At 35.0% G+C, this 22950-nt stretch overlaps 1 protein-coding gene across 2 annotated transcripts in view; it reads right to left on the minus strand.

Moving 5' to 3' along the window:
• Positions 1 to 22950, minus strand: part of LOC120334720 (uncharacterized) — a 91446-nt gene that overhangs the window by 19282 nt on the left and 49214 nt on the right. The window contains exons 1-3 of one of the 2 annotated variants that reach the window (XM_039402218.2): positions 22195 to 22415; positions 16303 to 16439; positions 15399 to 15554 (exon numbers count right to left, since the gene is read on the minus strand). In XM_039402218.2, the coding sequence (XP_039258152.2) occupies positions 15399 to 15554; positions 16303 to 16439; positions 22195 to 22327 (426 nt within the window). In that variant the 5' untranslated portion in view covers positions 22328 to 22415. Of the gene's footprint in view, positions 1 to 15398; positions 15555 to 16302; positions 16440 to 22194; positions 22416 to 22950 lie in introns of those variants that run through there. The other variant, XM_039402216.2, reaches the window with a different exon arrangement.

The raw sequence follows: 22950 nt of genomic DNA on the forward strand, positions 1-22950 counted from the left end.
ATACAATTGATGTTTTCTATAACAGCTCCGTTTGTGTTAAAACTAAATTTGTTGATTCATTTCAGCGATCGCGCTTAAACCCTTGTTGAGTACACGTGTGCTGGTTTGCACTTAAAATTTCGGTGATGCAATTGGAACTAATTTGACTACTAACTTAGATCAGTCACATGAGTTGAAGTTCACAAACGCCCCAGGCAAATGCGTCAAGTTCAAGCTATATTGGGCGAAATAAAAACAACGTAAATGTCAAACGAGGTTTCTAAACTCTCACAAAATTAGCTGTAATATGGACCCTAAATGGGGTCGTATACTGCAATAAATGACTCAGCTAATACTCGTAATACATCGCGCAATGTGTAACATATGTTACAAAGCATTTAAAAGTGTTATTTTCATCTCGCATTAGGGTCGTGAACCCAATTTAATATTCGCTTTTCAGTTTGTCGTGTAACCACAAAATTTCCCCGGTGGGAGAGTCGTTAGCAAGTCAGACGTTTTTTTTGCGTTGACTCACGTATATGTAGCTTCAGGTGGGTAATTATGCCTTCAAAATAACTGCTATGGTCTCAGAAAAACATCACCGCCAGACAAAAAATATACAAACTGGTCAATTTGAATCTCGTTTACAACATGAAAACGTATATTATACAAAACAACCGTGTATCAATAATAGTGTGTAACTGCCGCCTAGCTTTCAGTAGCGCGAATCCCAGCCTGGCCCCAAGCAACAGCAGAATATAAATAAATTAAAAAAGAAGTTCAAATACCCAGTAAATTAAATGCTGGTACATATCTTCCACAATTGAAAACTCGGAACTTTGAAAACAAATGTTTATTTCCAAATGCAAAATCAAGCCTTGAGCCAAATCGGATCCGAATCGTGAATAATAACAAGTCTAAATAATCTATTGTGTAATTTCATATACTGTTTGAGTCGCGAATATCAACAAACAAACGACTATTCACCAGTTATTCCGCAAACAACGCTTTATAATAAAAGTATAACTATCTTTGTTAGGTCAAAATGGATTAATACTTGACTTGAACATTATAATGAATTGAATCGAATCTCATGAAAACAGACTATGATAACAAACACTAAATCTGTGAAAAAAAATTCACATTGAATTTACGAACCAGCAATCGATGTAACGTTTTTTTTTAAGTCAAAAAACTTTCAGCAAACATGTAATGTATACGGCTTGTCAAGCAAGGGAATTACATAAGATAATATCCATCGCAATTAAGATTGCTGGCGACGATAAGGTTTGTTATAGACGTCTGCTATACGAGGTTGACGTACTAAAACACGGCCTGACCCTTTTATTCATTTAATCGGATCTGATAATCGTGTCAAGTTTATCCTAGCCTTACGTGTTATCATCAATCTGATATACTTCATGTTTGAAGATGCCTGATTGATAGGCATTACTTATTAAAACTAAAACTCTATATCAATCAATATATCAAAATACTGTATAATAATGCGAAAACGACGAACAATTTCCCAGATTCCAAAAAAACACTCAGTAAAGAATAATGAATTTTCATAAAATTATGAAAATCAGCAAAATCACGCTTAGTCTGAAAATGGAAAACAAACATATTTGTAAAGCATAGAACTCATTTTGCTAACGATTAGTGTCCACTTCGGGTCTCCGAAAAAATACTTTTGTCTTGTCTAGATTATATAACACTTTCAAACTTTAGACTGAATTTCTGTAATAAAAGGTATGATATGCTGCCTAGTTACTGCGCTTCAATTTCGCTTTGTTGTATTTCATCGTTTAACCATAAGCACATTTTGGTAAATTCATTCATGTCAAATTACATTTAGTTGTTTGAACATGTTATTTTAAGGCCACATACCTGTCAGAAATTCGTTCATTTTAAACTCACTGTTCCATTACATTGCCTATAAAACTAGTAATAAAAGACCTCTGTTGCCTAACATTGAACACGGATGTAGACTCCTAACTGTTCCGTAAAACGTAAAGGAAATTGGCATTGCCTATTTTACTGCCATTCAGAAATTTATCCCTGAAATTACCTCCCTGACATACCAATAGTGTGAAAAAGAAAATAAACGAAAAGTAGTTTAATCTCACAAAAAACATGATCTTGCATTTCCAATGTAAAATTCTTTGTCTTTGAATGCTCGAACTATACGATTTAAACATAGATAAATGAAAAAAACTGTATAAACTGTTTACGTCCAGATAAGCAGCCGCAGCGTAGATTACTATGTTAGCTCTGGAACGCTTCAAACGACTTCCTTCGTTGCTTGTAAACATAGGTCCTTTCACCGTATTTCTATTAAGCTCACTATTTCTTATTTCAAATACTGCCATAGCTCTATGGCAGATCCTGTTTTTATAATTCAATACATATTCAATTTAAGTACTGTAATATGTTCCTCAAGCAATTCCATAAAGGTTAGAACGAACGCCGGTTCTAATTCTTCCCACAAATACAGCACGAACCAGTAGTGTGACTCTACTGCGAATTACTCAATTTGACTGAATTATCGCCTTCATAAAATTTTACTGTCTCGCACTTCACATGAAAAACAACTTGCACTAATATGACCCGAAGGGACGAAGGTCGTAATTTTCTCAGCTATACGTGCTAACGTCATACGCACGGTACGATTACTAATGTTTTGGGTTTGAAAAATATTCCGATACTCAAATTTCACGTCATTTGAAGCTATTTCTATCAAATTTGGAATTTCCATAAACGTGGTCACCTTTTAGTACCATTCAACATAACGCAACCTGTTTATATCATGGAAAAGTCTAGGACAAAATTACATGAATATTTTATTGACCCACGAGTTAAAGAACCATCTATTGTACTCTCCCCACATACATACATACATGATGTGAACTCACAAAATGGTTTCATGCGAGCCGATCGAAAACATTACTGGTAGACATTCGGCGCTCCAGAAGTGTGTGTACCAATATTCCATAACTCATTTTCTTCGCCTATTTTACATCAAGTTGATAAAGGTACAGAAACATATGGGCAAGTGGTATATTCAATTGGCCAACACAGACAGTCCCCGAGCTCGTAATAGAACTAAAGTAGGAAAAATCAGAATAAAAGTATGGCCTAACCCTAAACTGGCACACATACTACGGGAGTACCAGACATTCATTATATGATACGTATTGTTAGCTACAAAACAGACCGTTTCATCTTACAATAACACCCAGAATGTACTCATAATTCCGTCAGCTCAATGAATAATATCCTATCGTAAAACTTTAACTAGAGACTCGTGTAGTTTCTCCTCTGTGGTGAGCAAAATGCGTGAAAACACTGGCGAACCTTGTGAACGAATTCTTTTCGCTGTGACGCACGCATATGCGATTACATGCGTCTTAAATGGACCGAAAACACCGTTCTGTTGACATGGAAACCACAAAAACTTGTCTAAGCCAAAATATTTCAGACGTTACGTTGACAAGTTTTATCGTCAAGTTAACAGTGCCCTCCCTGCATACAGTATCGTTTGACATATAGCATAACAATTTATACTACAATAGCAGGCCCTGTACAATAGTAACTTGGTATAACAGATATCTTTTCGAGATTATTGCAATATGGATCTGACATTTTACCTGAGTTATATTCAATAGGCTTCAAGCTTTGCTACAAAAAGATTCTGTCACGTTGGGGAACTCGTGTCTATCCAACGAAAATCCCGTGTTTGCCCAAGGACACTTATTTGATTATATATAGCAGATACCTGGGTGAAGATGTAACAACTATACAACTATATATACTAACTAAATGAGCAGAATTTAAACATACAACAGAGATAATTTTTATATCTATTTTGTAGCATAGAATATTCGATGAAAATACTTAAAATTCACTACCGTATTCTTATCAAAACATGTTCCACTTACTGTCCATATTCTGCTATATATAACTACATGATCTGCTATCATCTTACGCGACGCAAAGTAATATGACATCTAACTCCGAGCGCTATATGTTTGCTTCAATCTGGTAACGCCCTGTATGTTTGCCATTTTATGTCATCAGTCAGGTATTCACATGTACATGTTCGGTGTTCCATCAAATCTGGCAACACCAAACTTGAGACATGGATTATATTCTAGCGTAGAACATCGTTTTATTCGCTGAATGTGTTTGAACAAGTTAGACTTCATTTCACGACTTAACGACAATGTAAATCTTATTTCCAAAGCAATGTAAATAGCAACAAAATTCAGTAAATTTATTGTCTTATACTGGTAATAGTTCACGATCTTTCTTATCTAAGATAACGCTAAAATATATTCTTGGTATCACTATTCGGCTGACATTTTTTAGACTAATAGATTAACGCTATGGTCATTGGTACATATAATTGACTCGTGATAGGCTCAATGAACAATACCTGAAACTTTACAGTTTTTGTCACAATGTGATATCAAATATTGAATTTGTGACCAAGTCTAGACTAGGGCCGGTCTGTCCGGGTTTAACTGGATAAAACAACAAATCAGAATAGGCGGAGGCAATGCGATAAACGCCTTCAATAACACTCTCAAGTTGATTCAGTATCCATAACTATCGACAGGACCTGTAACACAACCGCAAACTTTGTCATTTGGTAGGATAATGACTTCGCAAATCAACATATTAAATGTTAAATCAGCGGTTCTCTATCTTTTTTAGGCGCCCCCTTTTTTAGAATTTTTCAAGTCTCGCGCCGCACCTCAAAGATAACTAGCTAACAATAAGCTACAAATAACAGACGGTAAGGGGAAATATGTTTTATTCAAAAATACGTGGATGGAACGTAAATATCCAAAATAGGGCGGGCAAGATCAATCTTGAGAATATTTTTATTTTCAAATAGCTTCACGCCCCATCAAAAAATATCTACGCTCCCTCCCCCCTTGTAGGGCGCGCCCCACCGTTAGAGTAACACTGTGCTAAACTATAACTCTCCGAAAAGCGCATTTTTGTGTTAACAAAGTGAATTACAGCATCACGTACACGTTCAATGTTAATATGAAACTAACACGGAGTCTGGAACATTTAAATAAACCATACATTATGTTCTGATGCTTGACATCTTGTAAATTGGCAATATTTACAATCTATTTCACACTTCCTTCGAAAGAAAACATCATTTTTGGGATGGCAAAATTTGGTCCGCAAATAATATGAATCTTTTTGCCTTGAAGTGAGCTTGCGTTCCATGAGGCAATTTTGATCCCACGAATAAAATTTATGGCAAAAGTTTGGATTTCTATTATTTACAATGACCGTGCAAGTTTTTTTTATCAAGTGTTTTTTCAAAACTATTTCTGAGTTACAACGTGTAGAGAACTTTCTAAAAACTGTAACGAATGTTATTCTCGAAGCAATCTAGATGCAGTTAGTTCGTCCAGAAAACTGGGGATTAATACGTCGAAAATGCACGTTGCCATTCAGCATGATGTAATGAATTCAAACCATTTTTCGATCAAAGAAACGAATGGAAAAAGCGCTTTGATTCTTATAAAATATAGGGTTCTATGACGTTTCAATATTTTTATTAAATTGAAAAGGAAATTTATCGATACCATATGTTGTTTTGGCCATATATTGTTTTGATACATTTCGAACTGACTTCATAACAAAAATGAAATTGTAAGGGAATTTATCACCGACCACTCTGTATATGCCAAATCCAATGAACAAAGTACTGCGCTTACGTAGGCCAATACATCTAAATTAAGATGCTTCAGAGGCTCCTAATGTCAGCAATAGCAGTATATTTTGAACCGAGGTACTCAATACGTCATAATCAACGTCACATTCGCCCGCTAACATTGATGGATAACAAGGCGATTTAACTCAATGTTAGGTTTGTGTTATTAAAATGGCTCGCTCTCTCCTGTTGCTATTAAATTTTCTGAGCCTACTAATTATATCGTAACAGTGTGCAGTATTGGATTGTAAACCATAGTCACATTCATTCATTTTAAGCACAAACACCTTTTAATATATCGTCTTGAAAAACGAAAACAAAAAGGTTGACTTATTTTTCTCCGACTTTACAACTCCCAATTACTTTGTTTTCGGAATATGCAATTACAAATGAATTATTCAAGCTACAGACAAACAAAACATCAAAGTGCATTTCGTTTAATTTGCTATTTCCATAAAAACATTTTTGATATTTTGCAGTAATTTTCTAAATTTCTATCATTCAATAAAACCCAATTCACTGGCTACGGTTATATGCTATAGACATGTATTCTATGCTATGGCGCGTACGTTGGGCGACTTTACCGGATTACTTTTCCCAATAAATTGCCTCTGGAACGGCCGTGGAATCGCATGATTTAAGATGATACTACAAAAAATCAACTTATATCAACTTATATCAACTCCATTTTTTATCATTGACATTATTCTATCACTTCCAATATCTTACTCTTTTAACGGAATGATCATTACTGACGCAAGTTAGAGTTATTTGCTATAGTCATATATATCATATGCGTGCGTACCTCAAACCACTGTTTCTTTCTCAGAAAAGTACATTAAGATTTTCTCAGGAATGACAGTGAAGTCGAAAGAATACGATGCCCCACAAAAAAATCAACTCAATCATTGACAATATTTTACAACTCCCGTTATAGTAATCCTTGAATTGATCACACTCTCACCAAGCGTGGCACTCCGGTTACGCGCCATTCTGAGCGACTCAGCCACAATAGTTACTTATTCTGTTAGTGGGATGTGCTATCGAGACGCGAACTTTGGTCGACTGACTACTTGCGCAAATTGCCGCCAGGTTTCCTCGACAACGGCAGTTAGCATTCATCAAACTATAGAATTACTAACACTTCTAAGACCCCGATGAGATAATGGCTTCCTACGTCGGGTTAGAAATTGCTTTCACACATTGTACCGTACAAGGTAACAGAAAATAACTTACTGGTACCAAATAAAATTTTTATCTCAAATTCTCATAATATTCTGAGTGAATATTCGAATTAGTGATGTTTAAATCCAGTACACGTACTCCATATGATTTGTCGTTTCTCGTTTCTTAATATTCCAAACGCAAATTATTTATTGTTGTTTGGAAAAACTTCGCATCCGTCTCGCAATACTAATAATTATTGAAATCTAATAATAATCTGGGTAAACCTTTGTAGGTTTTAAAACTAAAACACTGAATTGTTGGTACTCCTGAAGTATGCGCACCAAGATGACGCACAACCTGAACCCTAACCTGGTACACAACCGGAGTTCAAGTTGTGCGCCATCTTGGTGCGCGTACTTCAGGAGGTCCGCATTTTTTTATGTATCGTTTGGCAGCCGAGTTTCTTATTCTTAATATTTCATTGGCAAACTTTTAATCATTATTTCAAATGAATTGGAAATCGCATTATCCTTGCGACCTCTTGAAAAAAACCTCCGTCTATTTAGTTAGCCCATCCTGTTTCGCTGACTGAACAGTGCTGGTCGGTCATCAAGGGATTTCTCAAGTAGGCCCCCGTATGACAAGTCATCTGAAGGCTTGTAGTGTGTGACAAGTAAGTCAAAAGTGTTGGAAACCTAGTTTAATTTAGTTCAAGTGACTCCATTTATATATTAAAAAAAATAGAAACCCTGAAACTTTCCCTTGAAGTGACTCCGTTTACATAATAAAAAAAATCAAAGCCTTAAGACTGTCCATTCTCAATAATGATTTTACAAATAGAATCGCCATATCTTTAAGAAAGCTATCTTGCCCGTGCCTGCTCGAAATAGCTACCGATACCGTAATCATACCTATATATACTATGTATTATAGTTATATATATATATGTACTATACTGGAAAAATTAAATTAGTGAAAACAGGCGGCAAGATTTTTGATGTTACTTGACTCATTGGCCTTTTAATGATGATTTAGTGGCCCTTATTCCTGAATACTCATACCCACGGATTTGGCCCTTCACTAAAAATAGGAATATTTCAACGTGACTGACGTATATCAGAAAGCTTCGTGTCAACTGCAAAGAAACCTTTGCGCGAAACATTAACTTTACCAGAATTAGCACTCGCATTCTTACTCGAATCAAAGCTTGAAGCTCAAAATTTATATCCATCATAACCCTGAACATACTTTCAAAGCGAATTTACTCATACACACCACGTTCATTCTTATTATTTTTCAAAATTCAATTAATTTATTTTTTATTATTTTGTTTAATTTTAATGCACGGCGGATATAATTCCAGAATTTGCTCAAAATCACAAAGACTTTCTTACTAAGACTGCATGCTGCTTTCCGAGACGATCCGAAACATATTATTCTTAAGTTCACCAATTTTAACATAATTAGCAGGTTCTTCGTTACAATTTAACAATAATTTCATTACCATACTTACCTCTTTGTAAAACATTAACGATAAATTTTAATGTTTCCGCTTAAATATAATCAGAATAAAACGCTCATTCTTAATTAGTAATAAATAGCTCAGTCGAAAATGAACAATTTTTAAAAATCTGCCTGATGTGGTATTTAATTTTGTTTGCCTCATACTCCCCTTAAATTTCATTCAATGTACTATTCTATTCTCGAAACCGCTTCATATTCTCGTTCTCAGCTGAAAACAATGCAATCTGTGAATCTGTATCTTGGCTTAGCGATACAAAAATCATATCACGCAAGGGTAGACATTCATTCAGCCGGCAACGTCGGTTCGGCTGAGTTTGTACTTAAAACAACAATAAACCCGCACCGTATCTCGAATTTCGCGAAATGGTCCTGAAGCCGTATAGACTTCACCGTAAAAGGAGAGCGAACCCAGAATTATTCTCACTGTCTGATACGTAGAAATCACGAATTGGTATCGCGCACAATTGACATTTTTGGCGTAGTTGGTAAATACGGCATGTTTCAGTATTTTTTTTGCAAAACGCGAGAAAAATATTAACCACAGTCGTCGCCGGGTTCTCACCGCATAGAAGCCATAAGACTATAAGATATCTATATGTGGAATTTTTATGTGTGTTTGTTTTGCCTTTGTACGGCCACACACTCTCAATATCTATGTGGAATTTTAATATACGTTTTGTTGTGCTTTTGTATGGCCACACATGCTCGATATCTATATGAGATTTTTATATGCGTTTCGGTGTGCTTTTGTAAGGCCACACATACACGATATATATATGTGGAATGTTTATATGTGTTTGTTGAGCTTTCGTATGGCCACCCACAAATGCACAAACACTCTCGTCTATTCAACAAATCTCAGTCTGGTCTGGGATCTTTCAGTATTACGATCATTAGCAAATAAGTTTCACGTCTTCTCTTGGTTTCATCCACCATATAACCTATCCATCATATATTTTACATTTTATATAATGCACCAATTTATTTCAATTAAATCGTTTTATTTACTGCGTCTAAATACCCAATTCGCTCGACTACCCTACTTTTCTTCTTTCTCTTTCACATATATTTCATAAATATGTTCATAGTTCATAGAATATCTGCTCCATCTAAATCACAGTGAAAATTTCCGTTCCATAAAGATAATGGTTATACTAAACTTGCTCTACCCAACAAAATTACTGTTTTAATAATCCTGGCTGCGTAATGTATGAACCCGGACGGGTACTTTATACGACTCATAATTTACAGAATCAACTCAATTAGTAAAAATAGACGATGTTGTAAAAAACGAAAGTAGTAAAGTAAAATCGAACATGTATCGTTACTAAAGTATATAGAATAAAGTTATATCCAGTGTTAGTTAATTTAACTTCAACACTGCCTAAGGGGACACTTAATATTTTAGTTGCCGTGTTTACGAATAGGTGGCCTTTGCTCTCTTAAATTTGACAAGGTCGAAGGGTTGGCACTTGGCAATCAGTTATTGACTTCTGACGACTTCTCACCTGCGCACAATTTATTCTAAAATTCAAAGTTGGGTGTCAGTTTTTCAAGTTTCCTGTCATTGGCAAATATTGGATTATTCGTGGCAAAAATTAAGCTCTATAACATTATAACACTAACCTCACAAACGTTGTCGAAAACATCTATAGTTTGAAGATAAAACACCTACACGTCTTAATGTTAACTAGTTACTTGCAAGGCAATAATAGCTACCGTTTGGAAACTGTTAGATTCTCCCGTAGTGTGTCACCAGGTTAAGGTTAGGCCATCATTTTATTCCAATTTTCCTTATTTTAGTTCAGTTCTATTACGAGTTCTGGGACGGTCTGTGTTAGCCAAGTGAACATACCCCCTGCCCATGCGTTTCACTCCCTTTATACAAATCGATGTAAAATAGATGAACAAAATTAGTTACTCTCATATTGGCTCACACACTTTTGAAGCGCCAACAAGATTTTGGCGTTAATCAGGATTATAACAAACATCTTGTGTGTTAAATTTTATAGGTATACTAAGGTATACCACACCAAGTAACGCCGTGATAAACAAGCCTAATCCACCACCAAAATCACCGAGCATTCACTTATTTCGGATCAGCGATTCTGCTGTTTGTTTATTCATTCCTTTCTGATGACAAATTCATCAATCTTGCAAACGTGTTATTACGTCTTCAGACATGAATTTAATTGCGAGTAGTCGCGACGTACAAGTATTGTCAATTACTCGTTACCACGATCTTAAGAACTGCAAGTTTGATTTAAAAATACACCACAATTAACAGATTTTATGTTGAACGTTTTAATTACATTTTCAATTTTAAACAATGGTGAAAACCATTTGAATAAACAACAAAATTGTTATTGTTACAATTAATAAACGGAAGAGATATATCGACTCCTCAAACATAGCATTGCCGAAAAAAAAAGGTGTAAGAATTTAGAGATGTGATATGTAATATATGCGTAGTCGCAAACTTGTCACAAGTTTAATTCGCCGAGAGCACGGTGTAGATTAATTCAAAATAATTGTATTCGAAATAATTGAAATTCTTAAGTAGACGCAGGTTTAAAATGTGAAATAACCCAAAATCAATTAAATAAAAGGGACGGCGTCCAATGACTTATGGTGATTTTTGAGCCCAAACGCGACCTAATATCCTAGCGTTTTGGTTAAAAATTAATCCCATAAACATGCTATATTCCCAACAGCCATATCAATGTTTATTGTAATGGTTCGTGATACGTCTTCATATAATATGGTAAATCAAATACATGAATCGAAATGTATTAGTATAGTTCCGTATCCGGGTTCATGACATTTTTGGTAAAAGCTCAAATCACTTATTTTGACTCAACATACCGTTCTTCATTTAGTCTTTTACTTCGACGTTGGCCACTAATCGGATTACCGGTATGCAATTAAAACGGGTGGCCATTTTTTCGCGAGATCCGACAAAAGTTGAAATCATCTGTATGTAGGATAATTAGGCGCACTAATATAACACAAAATAATTTGAAATTAGATGCGATTTTTATATTTATATGATATGGAAGAACTACACGAAGTAGCCTATGCAATTCACATATGGTGTTGGAATAACCAGATTATTGTTTAATACGCGTAATCTCAAACATGTTGTTGGACCTATGTTTGACTCAATCTGACCGTGTTCAATAAACACACACAGATGTGAGTAATAAACCTGGCAAGTACCTTAACGACTCTGAACTGTGGTTAACATAGCGTTGTGCTTAAAATTATGTATATTCACCTCTTCAATCAGCAAAAAAACAATGGCTGACGAAGATCTGTCTAACATGCCCATTAATCACAAGTCTGTCCACTTTCTAAGCCCGATAATAAAATAAATCTCTCTTCCCTTTTCGTAACGTACAAGTTCTTTTTTGCTACGCTATTCAGAACTATTAAATTAAATTATGATCCTTTAAATTACCAGATAAACCACCAAGCAACGCGTTTTGTTATGGAAACGTTTTAAACAAGCGCAGTCTAACGTGAAATTGTACCATGGCGTTCCTCCTACCAATTACTTAACGTCATTCAATGCTGGACATTATAGAGATTTAGTACATTTAATCCAACGCAGAGGGCAGCTAGCCTTTTCGCCATTAGAAGATGAAAACGTAATTATATATATATAATTGGGCGCTCCAGAAGTGTGTGTACCAATATGGAGATGAATAATTTTGTTCGACTATTTTACATAAGTTGTGTAAAGAGACTGAAACCTATGAACAGGCTATAAGTTCATTTGGTTAAAACAGACAGTCTCCGAACTCGTAATATAACTAAAATAAGTAAACTCGGAATAAAATTATTGCTCAACTCTATCCCAATCAATGCAATATTACAAAAAAAAGTTATAAAGGTAACCAACAATTTCCCAATTCTCAGATAATCAAGAAAATATTTTATGTCAGAACGCCGCACAACAACATCTGTCGAATAAGCCAACAACTCAATTCTAAATTTAAAAAAAAAAAAACAGAGCACCAATTAGTTTTAATTTCCGCACGTAAACAGACTTTTTTCTTACTCTCCTCCAGACCAAGTCTTCAATTAACCAAAAATTTTTTTGTAAACAAGTAAACAACAACAAAGTAGCATATAACCATTGCATCCAAGTTTGGTCCATATTAAACTCGCGGTAAGTCTAGGTCACTACTCACTAGCTCACTACTATAATGTAAAGCGTGTATGTTGGAAATGTAGAATTGAGGAATTAATAAAAACCATGGCTGCCAATTTTTAGATTTTAAAGGTCCTAAAATAAATGCTAGTTAGATATACAAAAAAGTAAGCTGATTATGAAGCATATCATTTAACTCAGTGGTTCTCAAATGTTCAGTGTTATGGATCCGGTGAAGCGGTTGATATTTTTCACAAGAAAAAATAGTTACATACCGATTATATACCTGAGTAAATTAAAATTAATTTATCCAATGACATGAATGTATTTGCTGCTTGTCAAATTTCATTAATACCGCTGTTGCTTATTTGGACAGTTACAGAATTAGCCAAGTCGGTATTTTAACTCATTAGAAGTAAGTTCTGCTCAAAACCTATCTTCTTGGATCAGTTACGTCTACCTTGGGTACTGTTAATACAACAGTACAGAGCATTTCCGCGTATATGTAAACTTAAATACGAACCTATAACACTTTCTCAGATCTCATTCGACTAAGCTTTAACAAAATACTCTGCGATTTTCATATGAAATCAAAACAAAACTTCGTTGAAATCCCGCGGTCAGGCTGGTTGTGTATACAATGACCTATTTATAACTTCTTTGGGCAAACTTCAAAAGATTTATGCTTTTTAATCCGCTTTCTGGGTTTTTATGTGAATTATTACAAGTTAGGATTCAGGAATCCTATCAATCATATATGCTGATCGGGCACCTTAATATTTTTAATTTAGTTATGCCCAAATTTGCATGTTAAACGATGCAGTGTTTTTCAACAATAATTTTCTGATCTGTTTATCCCATATTAATTTAGGACAGTGGTTTCCAAACCGCGGGCCATTTATGAACCGCGTAACGATTTAATATGGCCCGCCGAACTTAAGTGAGATAGTTTAACACTTTATGTTTTTACTATTTAGCGTTATAGATATAGATATATAGATTATAATTTTCATGTCATTATCACAGTTTATTTGGTCTAACCCTAACCTGGTACACATACTTCGGGATGGCCAGTATAGGTATCATCTATCTCTTTCGCAACTTTCCATAATCGCTAAATTCAGGAACAACTTGTTGAGTTTTTCTTCATTTCACGGACAAACCTGCCAATTCGTAATCAATACCTGATACAATTCCACTAAAATGAGTGAAATTTCGCACCTTCGGGTTATCCCATGAACTATGTATGTGTATTTGAAGACTATTCGCCTATGGTTTATTGTTCAAATCATAAATTATGTATTGAAATGAAATGCGCATACGCGCCTTGTAAAACATTCAAACTGTTATATGCAGAATTCATTTACATGCGATCATACGAATTACGGTCTTTCCCAAAAAATCCAAAATAAAAGTTCATTTCGGCATTAAACTCAATTATTAGTTTCTCCAAATGGACTTTGATGTTGTGTTTCTTTCTCCAAAAATTGAATGCAAATATTTTTTCTACATTTCCATTTTTACATTTCCATTTTTTCTACATTTCCAACTCAATTATGAGTTTCTCCTAATGAAAATTTGACGTTATTTGGCCAGACATAATCGCAAATAGGCGTTGGGTTTCAGATAACGTCTTTTGGCGTGTTATTCAAAACTGAAAACACTCGTTATCACATTTGTAGCCATGAAAATTTGACTTCGTAAAATAAGTAATAGTAATTTGCATGAAAAACTGCGTATTTTCAGACTCTTTTCACTTTTGCAGAATTCCCTTCCACCTAAAGTACAATTTGAATTAAAGTTCATTTGTCTTGTGTCTACCTATATATTCTTAAAAGTTCAATCGCCAAGATCTAATATAACTAAGTTCTTAACTTGTCATTAACCGCTTTCAACTATTCTTTCAATAAATTTTCCACTTGTAGCTGGGGTCACAACACCATGCTTTGAGTAAGAATAAAAGCATCCATGTTATTTAGGATCAGGCAATATTATTAATTTTTCATCGCATGACTATGTAAGCTTAATATTGCTCTTCTCATACAAAAGAAACTTATAAATAGACGAATAAAAACACTGGTCAAAGAATAGAAGGCGGTAGTTATAAATTATATGGTTAAAAGGCGCGTCGTCAATAAATAGATAGTTTTGATTTCCCACGAGCCTTTGCTGTGTAAATTAAACTTTTGCAAACCATATATTACATGTTTACAATTTCGTTGTTATGATTTTGTCATGAAATAAGATTTATTTTTTTCTAATTCCTCAACTTTGCTGCTTTGTGAGCGTCTCTCATGGAGATAAAATGCTTTCAGTACAAAGATTCGAGTGCTGTAATCACGTTAATTTGAATTCTTGTAAGTGCATTGCTATACCAGCAAATACACTGTCAAAGTCGTTTTTTTTTATGGTTCATTTAACTATGATAGAATGGGACATTCGCAGTCGTTATATTCTTACTGCTCCGCCATCATCAGCGAAATTTCTCGGATGAACTTCCCGTACTGAATTCAATCAACGAATTTATTTGTAACGACTTCTACCTTTTTTTTATTCAGACAACCACGTATATTTTGTTAAAATCGGACCATTTTTATTTGTGCTCCAAGCTCTTCGTTTTGGTTTTAGTTCGGGTTATACTCAACAACCCAACGGCAGGGGTTTGTATAATGACTATGATTTATATATTACATACTTTACGGATGTGCACGGTTATGAACCTTCGACTATACGACTAGAGATTACGCCCCACTGAGTCTAGTTTGGTTCATTATGAAGCTATTTTAAAGTAGTTTCTTACGCCACCTTACGGATATGAATTCAACTTACCGTTGAAAAGAAACTCGAGTTTCTTGGTGATCGAGACGAGTACGCGTCTGGATCTTCGTAGTCCATCTCGTCCATCAATAATCTTGGGTCGAGAGATTTTGGTCTTGCAACAGATTTTGAATAAGCATCAACACCGCGAAGTAAGTAGTTCAAATCCTAAAAATATGATAAAGTCATATTTCAGGTGAGGTAAAAACGAATTACCGAATAGGCAGAAGGATAATCCCGATTAAGAAAAAAAGTGATCGGAACTTTGACTAGTTTTGTAGTATCTTTCTTCTTACTGGGATTGAAAGAAAAAATATCATCGCTAGTATAATAAATGACGCATTTTCTCAGCTTTGGCAGCAAGTGAAAAAAATCAAAACGTTTTATTTTGAAATGCTTAAGCAAGATTTTTCAATATCGTTGTTTTATGCATTATTCCAATAAAACGTGTAAAGGGGGAAATGTGACGCTAGAATTGAATTTCGAGTAGCACATATTCGAAAACAAACAAAAAAGAAAATTTTCCGGGGTTAGTCTGGTAACTTTATTGCACCCATGTGTTTTACCTTACTTTCACGACCTTACGTATGGATAATATGGGTTTTATCTGACATGGGCAAACTACGGTCTGCGGGCCAAATCCGGCCCGTTGGGTGATTCAATCTGGCACGCCAGAGGCCAGATGCTGCCATAAATTTCTGCTTTCAACCAAATATGCGTGTAATAAATAGTTGTTGTTATTGAAATCTGTATGTTGCAATAACCTTGTAGTCCGTGGTTAGGTTGACATTTGTCACAACCAAACTAAAACCAAATTTTGATGTTTTAGATACAAACTAGCTCAAGGAATTTATTAGGATTGGGATTAAATTTAGTTTTAACATATGTGTGCTTGTATATATCAGAAATGGCTTACCTGCCCGTCTTTCTGATGTAAATGTATCACACAAGGAATTCTGGAATCCATTGTGAATAAGTCTTCCTCAATTGAATTCGGTGATCGGTATTGAAGGTGATATGGGATACCTTGTTCCACGTCCAAATCAGAAACAGCTGAAAGAAACAAGAGATGTGAATTAAATAATAATAACATTTGCAAGTAGATGTAATTTGCACAAGTAGTTTGACATTCCAAATTCCATCCTTATTCTCATATTACGCGAAATCGAGGAAAAATTATTTTCTATAAATGATAAATAAATGAGAAGTTATTCGTCAACCAAACAGCTAAAACAATTCATTCAAATATTTTGTTGCCTATACTTTTTAGTTAACTAAATTACGTTTAAATTGAAACCTTTAACGCTTAAACTTTTTTATTCGTACAAGTCTCTAACTGAAATACAATATCATTCAGTACATGAAATAATACCATTATTCAATCGTTTATTGTATTTGGCGCGTGTGACGTAAGTTTATATAGAAATTGACAATCATCCATATGCCTTCCCAACTACCATTGCTGCAAATATACTGCTATTGTAGGCGTTGTAAGATTAAAATAGACTTTTTAATCGAATCCAAAATAAGTATTCCATCTCGAATAAAAAAAAATGAACTTCTTCCATTTTTTAACGCCTGAAATAGTTCATGGAATATACACACAGACTTACATTTCTATTTTCCATTCTGTCAAATATCATACTAAAGTAAAAATCCTAAAGCCCTGACGAAAACATAATATTGCTAAGTTGTATTTAATTCAAGAGTCTTGCTGCACACATACACAAATATACATAAGTATATTTGTGTAAGTGTGCAGCAACGAAACGTTACAGAAATATATTTGTGTAAGTGTGCAGCAAGACCCTTGAATTGAATAGAATAGTCATTTTCACTCTTGCTACAGCATCCTTTCGTTATACGCATACGAGTCCACCTGCGCAAAGGCATAGAGCAAGGAAAGGTAGTTAGTTTCACGTAACCCCAACTGTTAGTTGCTAAGTTGTGTTTCAAACTTCTGTTTCATATCTATGGTACATGACCAAATAGACTTGCTACTGCTAATATGTGGGTTGGGCAATAGTGAAAACCAGGCGAATCTGATCTTGGAATGTCGCGATAATCAGCGAACCCTTCCTTGGTCAGTGAAAAACAAACATTTCTGAAATGAAGAAACGAGTTGTTTAATGAGTTCGGTACAAAATAGTACAAGTTTTTTCAAAATTTGGAACTCCATCTCTAGACCTACGGATCTTTCTACATTTCTACTATCAACCCTATGCGACACGTCATCAACTATGAATACGGCTTGCTGGTATGTTATCGAGTTTCTCACACATAACTTGTAACTAATTACTGGACAGCGCACTCCTCAATCTACTCCTATTCAGCTAAGGTAGCATGTAGCAACGAACATACGACATATTTCAGTAGTGGATGTCATTTATTTATCAGTAGCACGCCCTTTCATCAAGTGCGTGAAATGTGCCCAACAAAATTACTGTTTTAACATTAAATCGGTCAAACCTGATTAAATGAAAAATTGTGTGTTTTTATAAAGATCTCGTACGGTTCAGTAGTAAGTCATATCCTTGAGAAATATTGATATCGCAATAAAAACAAACAGTCTCATAATTAAACAAACATCTTTGTTATCTTCATGTCAATCTGGCAAAGCTTTTATCACATTTTATTAATAAATGAAGTTTAGCTATGGCCATCCTTGTCTATAATTACCAACAGACAATGTCATATAAGCCCCGATCCTTATGGTAAAGTGCAATACTTTTTGAGAATGCATTTACCGATTTCTATCCTTGCAAAATATTATTAATAGGCAATGCCAGCCAAGTTCTAATCCTTTTAAAACGTATTCACCCCTTTTTTGTACATGAATTAATTCCTTCGATTTGAGAAAAATGATGAGGTCTATCAGAAAAATAACTCAAACGAAAACAAGCAATGTAGGATAATGTTCTGAGCGGGACCTTGCGATACATGCATCGATGCTTCTTATTTTAGAGAAATCTATACTCTTTTATTCTGGGATGAAATGATTTCCTCGATTTGAATAACTATAGCTAGGTACCCGGCAGTAACATACGACAAAGTTTATCAAAAAAATAATCAATTGCAAACAGGCAATGGATAACAAGACTTTGCGTCAATATACATTGGTTCTTCTCATGTAGGCAGTAGCGTGCCTAGAGGGGGGCGAAGGGGGCAACAGCCCCGGGCAGCACATTTGTAGGGGGCAGCAGAACCAAGCTGTAGAGTTTGAGTTATTACACATGCTCTTCTAGATGTGTTCTTATTTAATTTAAAGCGAACATTATGTGTTCTGTGGTGATGGTTTTTAAACAAGGGTTGTTTTCCAGACCCTTGACCTCAAAAAAAAATTCTCATATTTTACAATTGCAACATTTTTTTGACGCTTAGTTTAAAAATCAAACGTTTCTTTCTTACTTGACCTTTATTTGATTTATTCTCGTGTATGACGACATCTATAATCTGTTTAACACCCTAATTATTTTAGAAGTTAGGTATAAGGGGCAGCATTTTCAGAAACTCGCCCCGGGCAGCAAACTAGTTTGGCACGCCCATGCATGTAGGAGACATATATACTCTTTTTTCGTGGATAAAATAATTGCCACGATTTGAATTACTGCAAGTCGGTGGTGTATTCTGGTCTGGAGAAAGGCCTGGCAGTAGTCAGCGATGTGGTGCATGAGGAGATTTTGAACACTCAAAAGGAAATGCGCAAATAGTATGCTGAAACATGATGAACAATTGCAAATATTATAAATGCAATTGTTACAAATAAATGACGTTTTGTATCGTTATATTCATTACAGGTTTCAAACGATTAGAATAACTTCATTCAATAAAATGTCTGTATTCCTTGGTATCGTGTGTTATATGTTTTACAATACTGATTATATTACTCGGCGTGACCCAAGTCACGTTTACATGTTTAGAATTACCTGGCGCCCCTCGAACAAGCAAACAATTGTTTTCTCATTTATACGTTTGACGCTACTTGAATTTATGTTATCCGCCCCTTTCTCCAACAAGTTTAAGATTAACTAGAACATTTCGCAAGACGATGATGACGGTGACTACGGGCACACACAATTAACACCACGAATATGCATCCCGCAATTTTACAAATTTATTCATTTTGCCAAATTTTGAAGACATTTTTCCAAACTTTAAAACAACTTATATCGAATCGTATTATCTAATACAGAAGTGAAGTGAACAAATCATTGGCGAAATTACTATAAAATTCAAGATCATTTTACGTTTATTTACACTCTCGTATATTAAGAGATGTGGAGAAATGAACAAATATTGTTCCTACGCGGAAGTTAATCATTTATCTCATTAGTATTTTAGTGACATGTGGCTGCTAGATATTACGGGCGCGGTAGAAACTTAATTAACCTTTGAATCAAAGTATCATCATCATCACCTCAGACAATTTGTTGAAATTGCTAGATCTCCTCTCTGTAGCACCATCTAGCGGATAGTATATATTGAGATCATTTATACAAATGACATAGGTGAGAAAAGTCGTGCTTGCGGGAATTTGAATAAATAGGCCTAGATCAAACGGATTTACCCTGAGGCAAATGAATTCAGTAGGGGGTCTTGTGTTTATTGCAAATAGTTGGCAATGTGAGTGTGGGCGGCCTTATACGTGATGATTTATTTTAGCATCATTACAGGAACTTTCATTTTGAGTTCAACGTTCGAGACTTAAGTTGAAATTCTAAAATTGATTTATAAACCCACACTATGACTATATATGCATACCTCAACAAACGTTTTTGAAATGCGTAAAACGTTTGAATTCAGTGGTGTGTTATCTACATAATTATTGAGAAATATAAATGTCACTTAACAAGACCCCCTATTCGTTGTGTTTTTGAGACAATATTTCGTGCTCAAAGATAATGAAGCATGTATAATGGCTGGTGGATGATATAAATGCCTTTAATCTACATTTTGTTTGCGGCTCTAGCCAGCAAACATCAAGAGCACTTGCTGACAGGTACTTTGAACCACTTTAAAAGTCACGTGATTTTAATCAACCAATAAACATAGCTCAAACAAATTACGTAATCATGTGACGCAATTCATGCCGGCGTAATCACAATACCTACTAGATTACTGGCTAAGGGTCCTCGAAAGCGAGCGAACGACGCTCCGTCGTACTTTTTGGTCGAGTCATTATTCGTGAATAATAGTGTTAAAAACTTTGCCATTGTTTTTCTCGATCGGCATTATAATGAAACAATGGAAACAGTTAAAGGATTTCTATGGAACAATGCTCGAAAGGAAGCTAATTCTAGTAACGTGTAAACAACAAGAAACATTGTCTTATCGTGGTGACTAGCGGAAAAAGTAGACCTGTGAGTCTGTGACCCAATGGTATTGCTGGCGAAGGGTTTTTATGCCCGACATCAGGTTTACCACGATTTATGCTAAATATGCGATTTAAATCATTTGTCTGAAGTAAGATATATTTCACAATTCAGAACATATCATCAAATGTAATTGAGCCACAAACATATCCCTTAAATCGGATGATCGTGCGAAAAAAAAAGTTTTTTCGTTTCAAACTGTCGCAATAAAAATTGGCATTATAACCGGTTCTAAGCAACATGCATTTGTGATACAGCAACAAAACGTTCCAAAATCCCATAAACCGGATAGTTGTGCGAATAAACACAGTTTTTGCGTTTCCAACTGTAGCGTCCAACGTCGCATTAAAAACGACATTAGAACCAGTCATAAGAAACATGCATTTGTGATACAGAAACAAAACGTTTTATTATAGAACACGTTTCAAGCTTTTGCCACACACATAGGACTCTTAGAACATGTCATCAATTCTAATTGAGCCGAAAAAATATCCCCTAAATCGAATGATCGTGCGAAAAAAAAGATAGTTTTTTCGTTCCAAACTGTCACAATAAAAATTGGCATTATAACCGGTCCTAGACAACATGCATTTGTGATACAGCAACAAAACGTTCCAAAATCCCATAAACCGGATAATTGTGCGAATAATCACAGATTTTGCGTTTCCAACTGTAGCGTCCAACGTCGCATTAGAAACAACATTATAACCAGTCATAAGAAACATGCATTTGTGATACAGAAACAAAACGTTTTATTATAGAACACGCTTTAAGCTTTTGCCACACACATAGGACTCTCAGAACATTTCATCAATCGTAATTGAGCCGAAGAAAAATATACCCTAAATCGGATGATCGTGTGAAAAAAAAGATAGTGTTTTCGTTCCAAACTGTCACAATAAAAATTGGCATTATAACCGGTCCTAAGCAACATGCATTTGTGATACAGCAACAAAACGTTCCAAAATCCCATCAACCGGATAATTGAGCGAATAAACACAGTTTTTGCGTTTCCAACTGTAGCGTCCAACGTCGCATTAAAAACGACATTATAACCAGTCATAAGAAACATGCATTTGTGATACAACAACAAAACGTTTTATTATAGAACACGTTTCAAGCTTTTGCCACACACATAGGACTCTTGTAGTAGTCTGGGAACTTTTGATTCAAACTGAGAACCATTTCACATCCTAGGTTGTAGGTAAGAATGCACAGATCGATGGTTGAACCGAAACTTGTACATATGAAAGCGCCAAACGCGCTAGAAGCTTGCTCCCATGTTTTATCATCTTTGCCCTTTGAATCGTTTTTTATCATCTCTTTACCGATGGAGAAAAAACAATTATCTTACATAACCGCCTCATTTGAATATTCACTGTATGTGGTAAAACAGACCGCTTTCCAGATCCTACTTGAGTAATTATAAAACTTACTTTTATAGTATCCTCTGGGTTTTCGTAAACTCCATCGTTTACTTTTTCGTCTTCCAGAACGACTGAAGTCATCGACATAAGGATTCCAATGTTTAGTGCTATCCATTTTGTTAGAATTCAATGAATTTCCCATATTTAAATATCTTTCTTATGGTATGTACAGTTTTACACTTGAATTAACTCGTTAGGGTTATAATTCCATATATTTATTTATATTGCATATATATAGCACTAAGACAGTAAAACAAGACAAAAACATGTTTTTATAGCATCATGTATTTCATGAAAGTAACAACGTCCTCAAAGTATGGTGCCGGGCCATTGACTAGAATTTACAAGAATTCAAAGATTTTCATGCTGGTGGCGCGAGATTTAAAACTATTCTTAGGACACAGCTCTACTGTATGCGAAAAACACCCGAACATTTGATGAAACCAACTTACTTTTCATTTAAATAATCATCCAAATACAATTTACAACAACTGGCTTCTACTTTTCCTTTTCTACTGTTTGTCCACTAACAAAACTAAGATACGATCTGCCCCATCAGAGCACAAATACTAATCTGGCGAAATATTCTTAAATAATTATTATCAAGAAGGCTCAGTTTTAATAAACCACGGCGAGGGATATTGTCACAATACTAACTCGAATGCCCTATACTTTATGTAATAACTCTATGTATTCGTACGGTGACTATACGGTCGCACACTATTAACACCACAAATATATATCTCGCAAATGCATTCCACCAAA

Source organism: Styela clava, chromosome 1 (assembly GCF_964204865.1).
Source record: "Styela clava chromosome 1, kaStyClav1.hap1.2, whole genome shotgun sequence".
In the NCBI taxonomy this organism is placed as follows: domain Eukaryota; kingdom Metazoa; phylum Chordata; class Ascidiacea; order Stolidobranchia; family Styelidae; genus Styela; species Styela clava.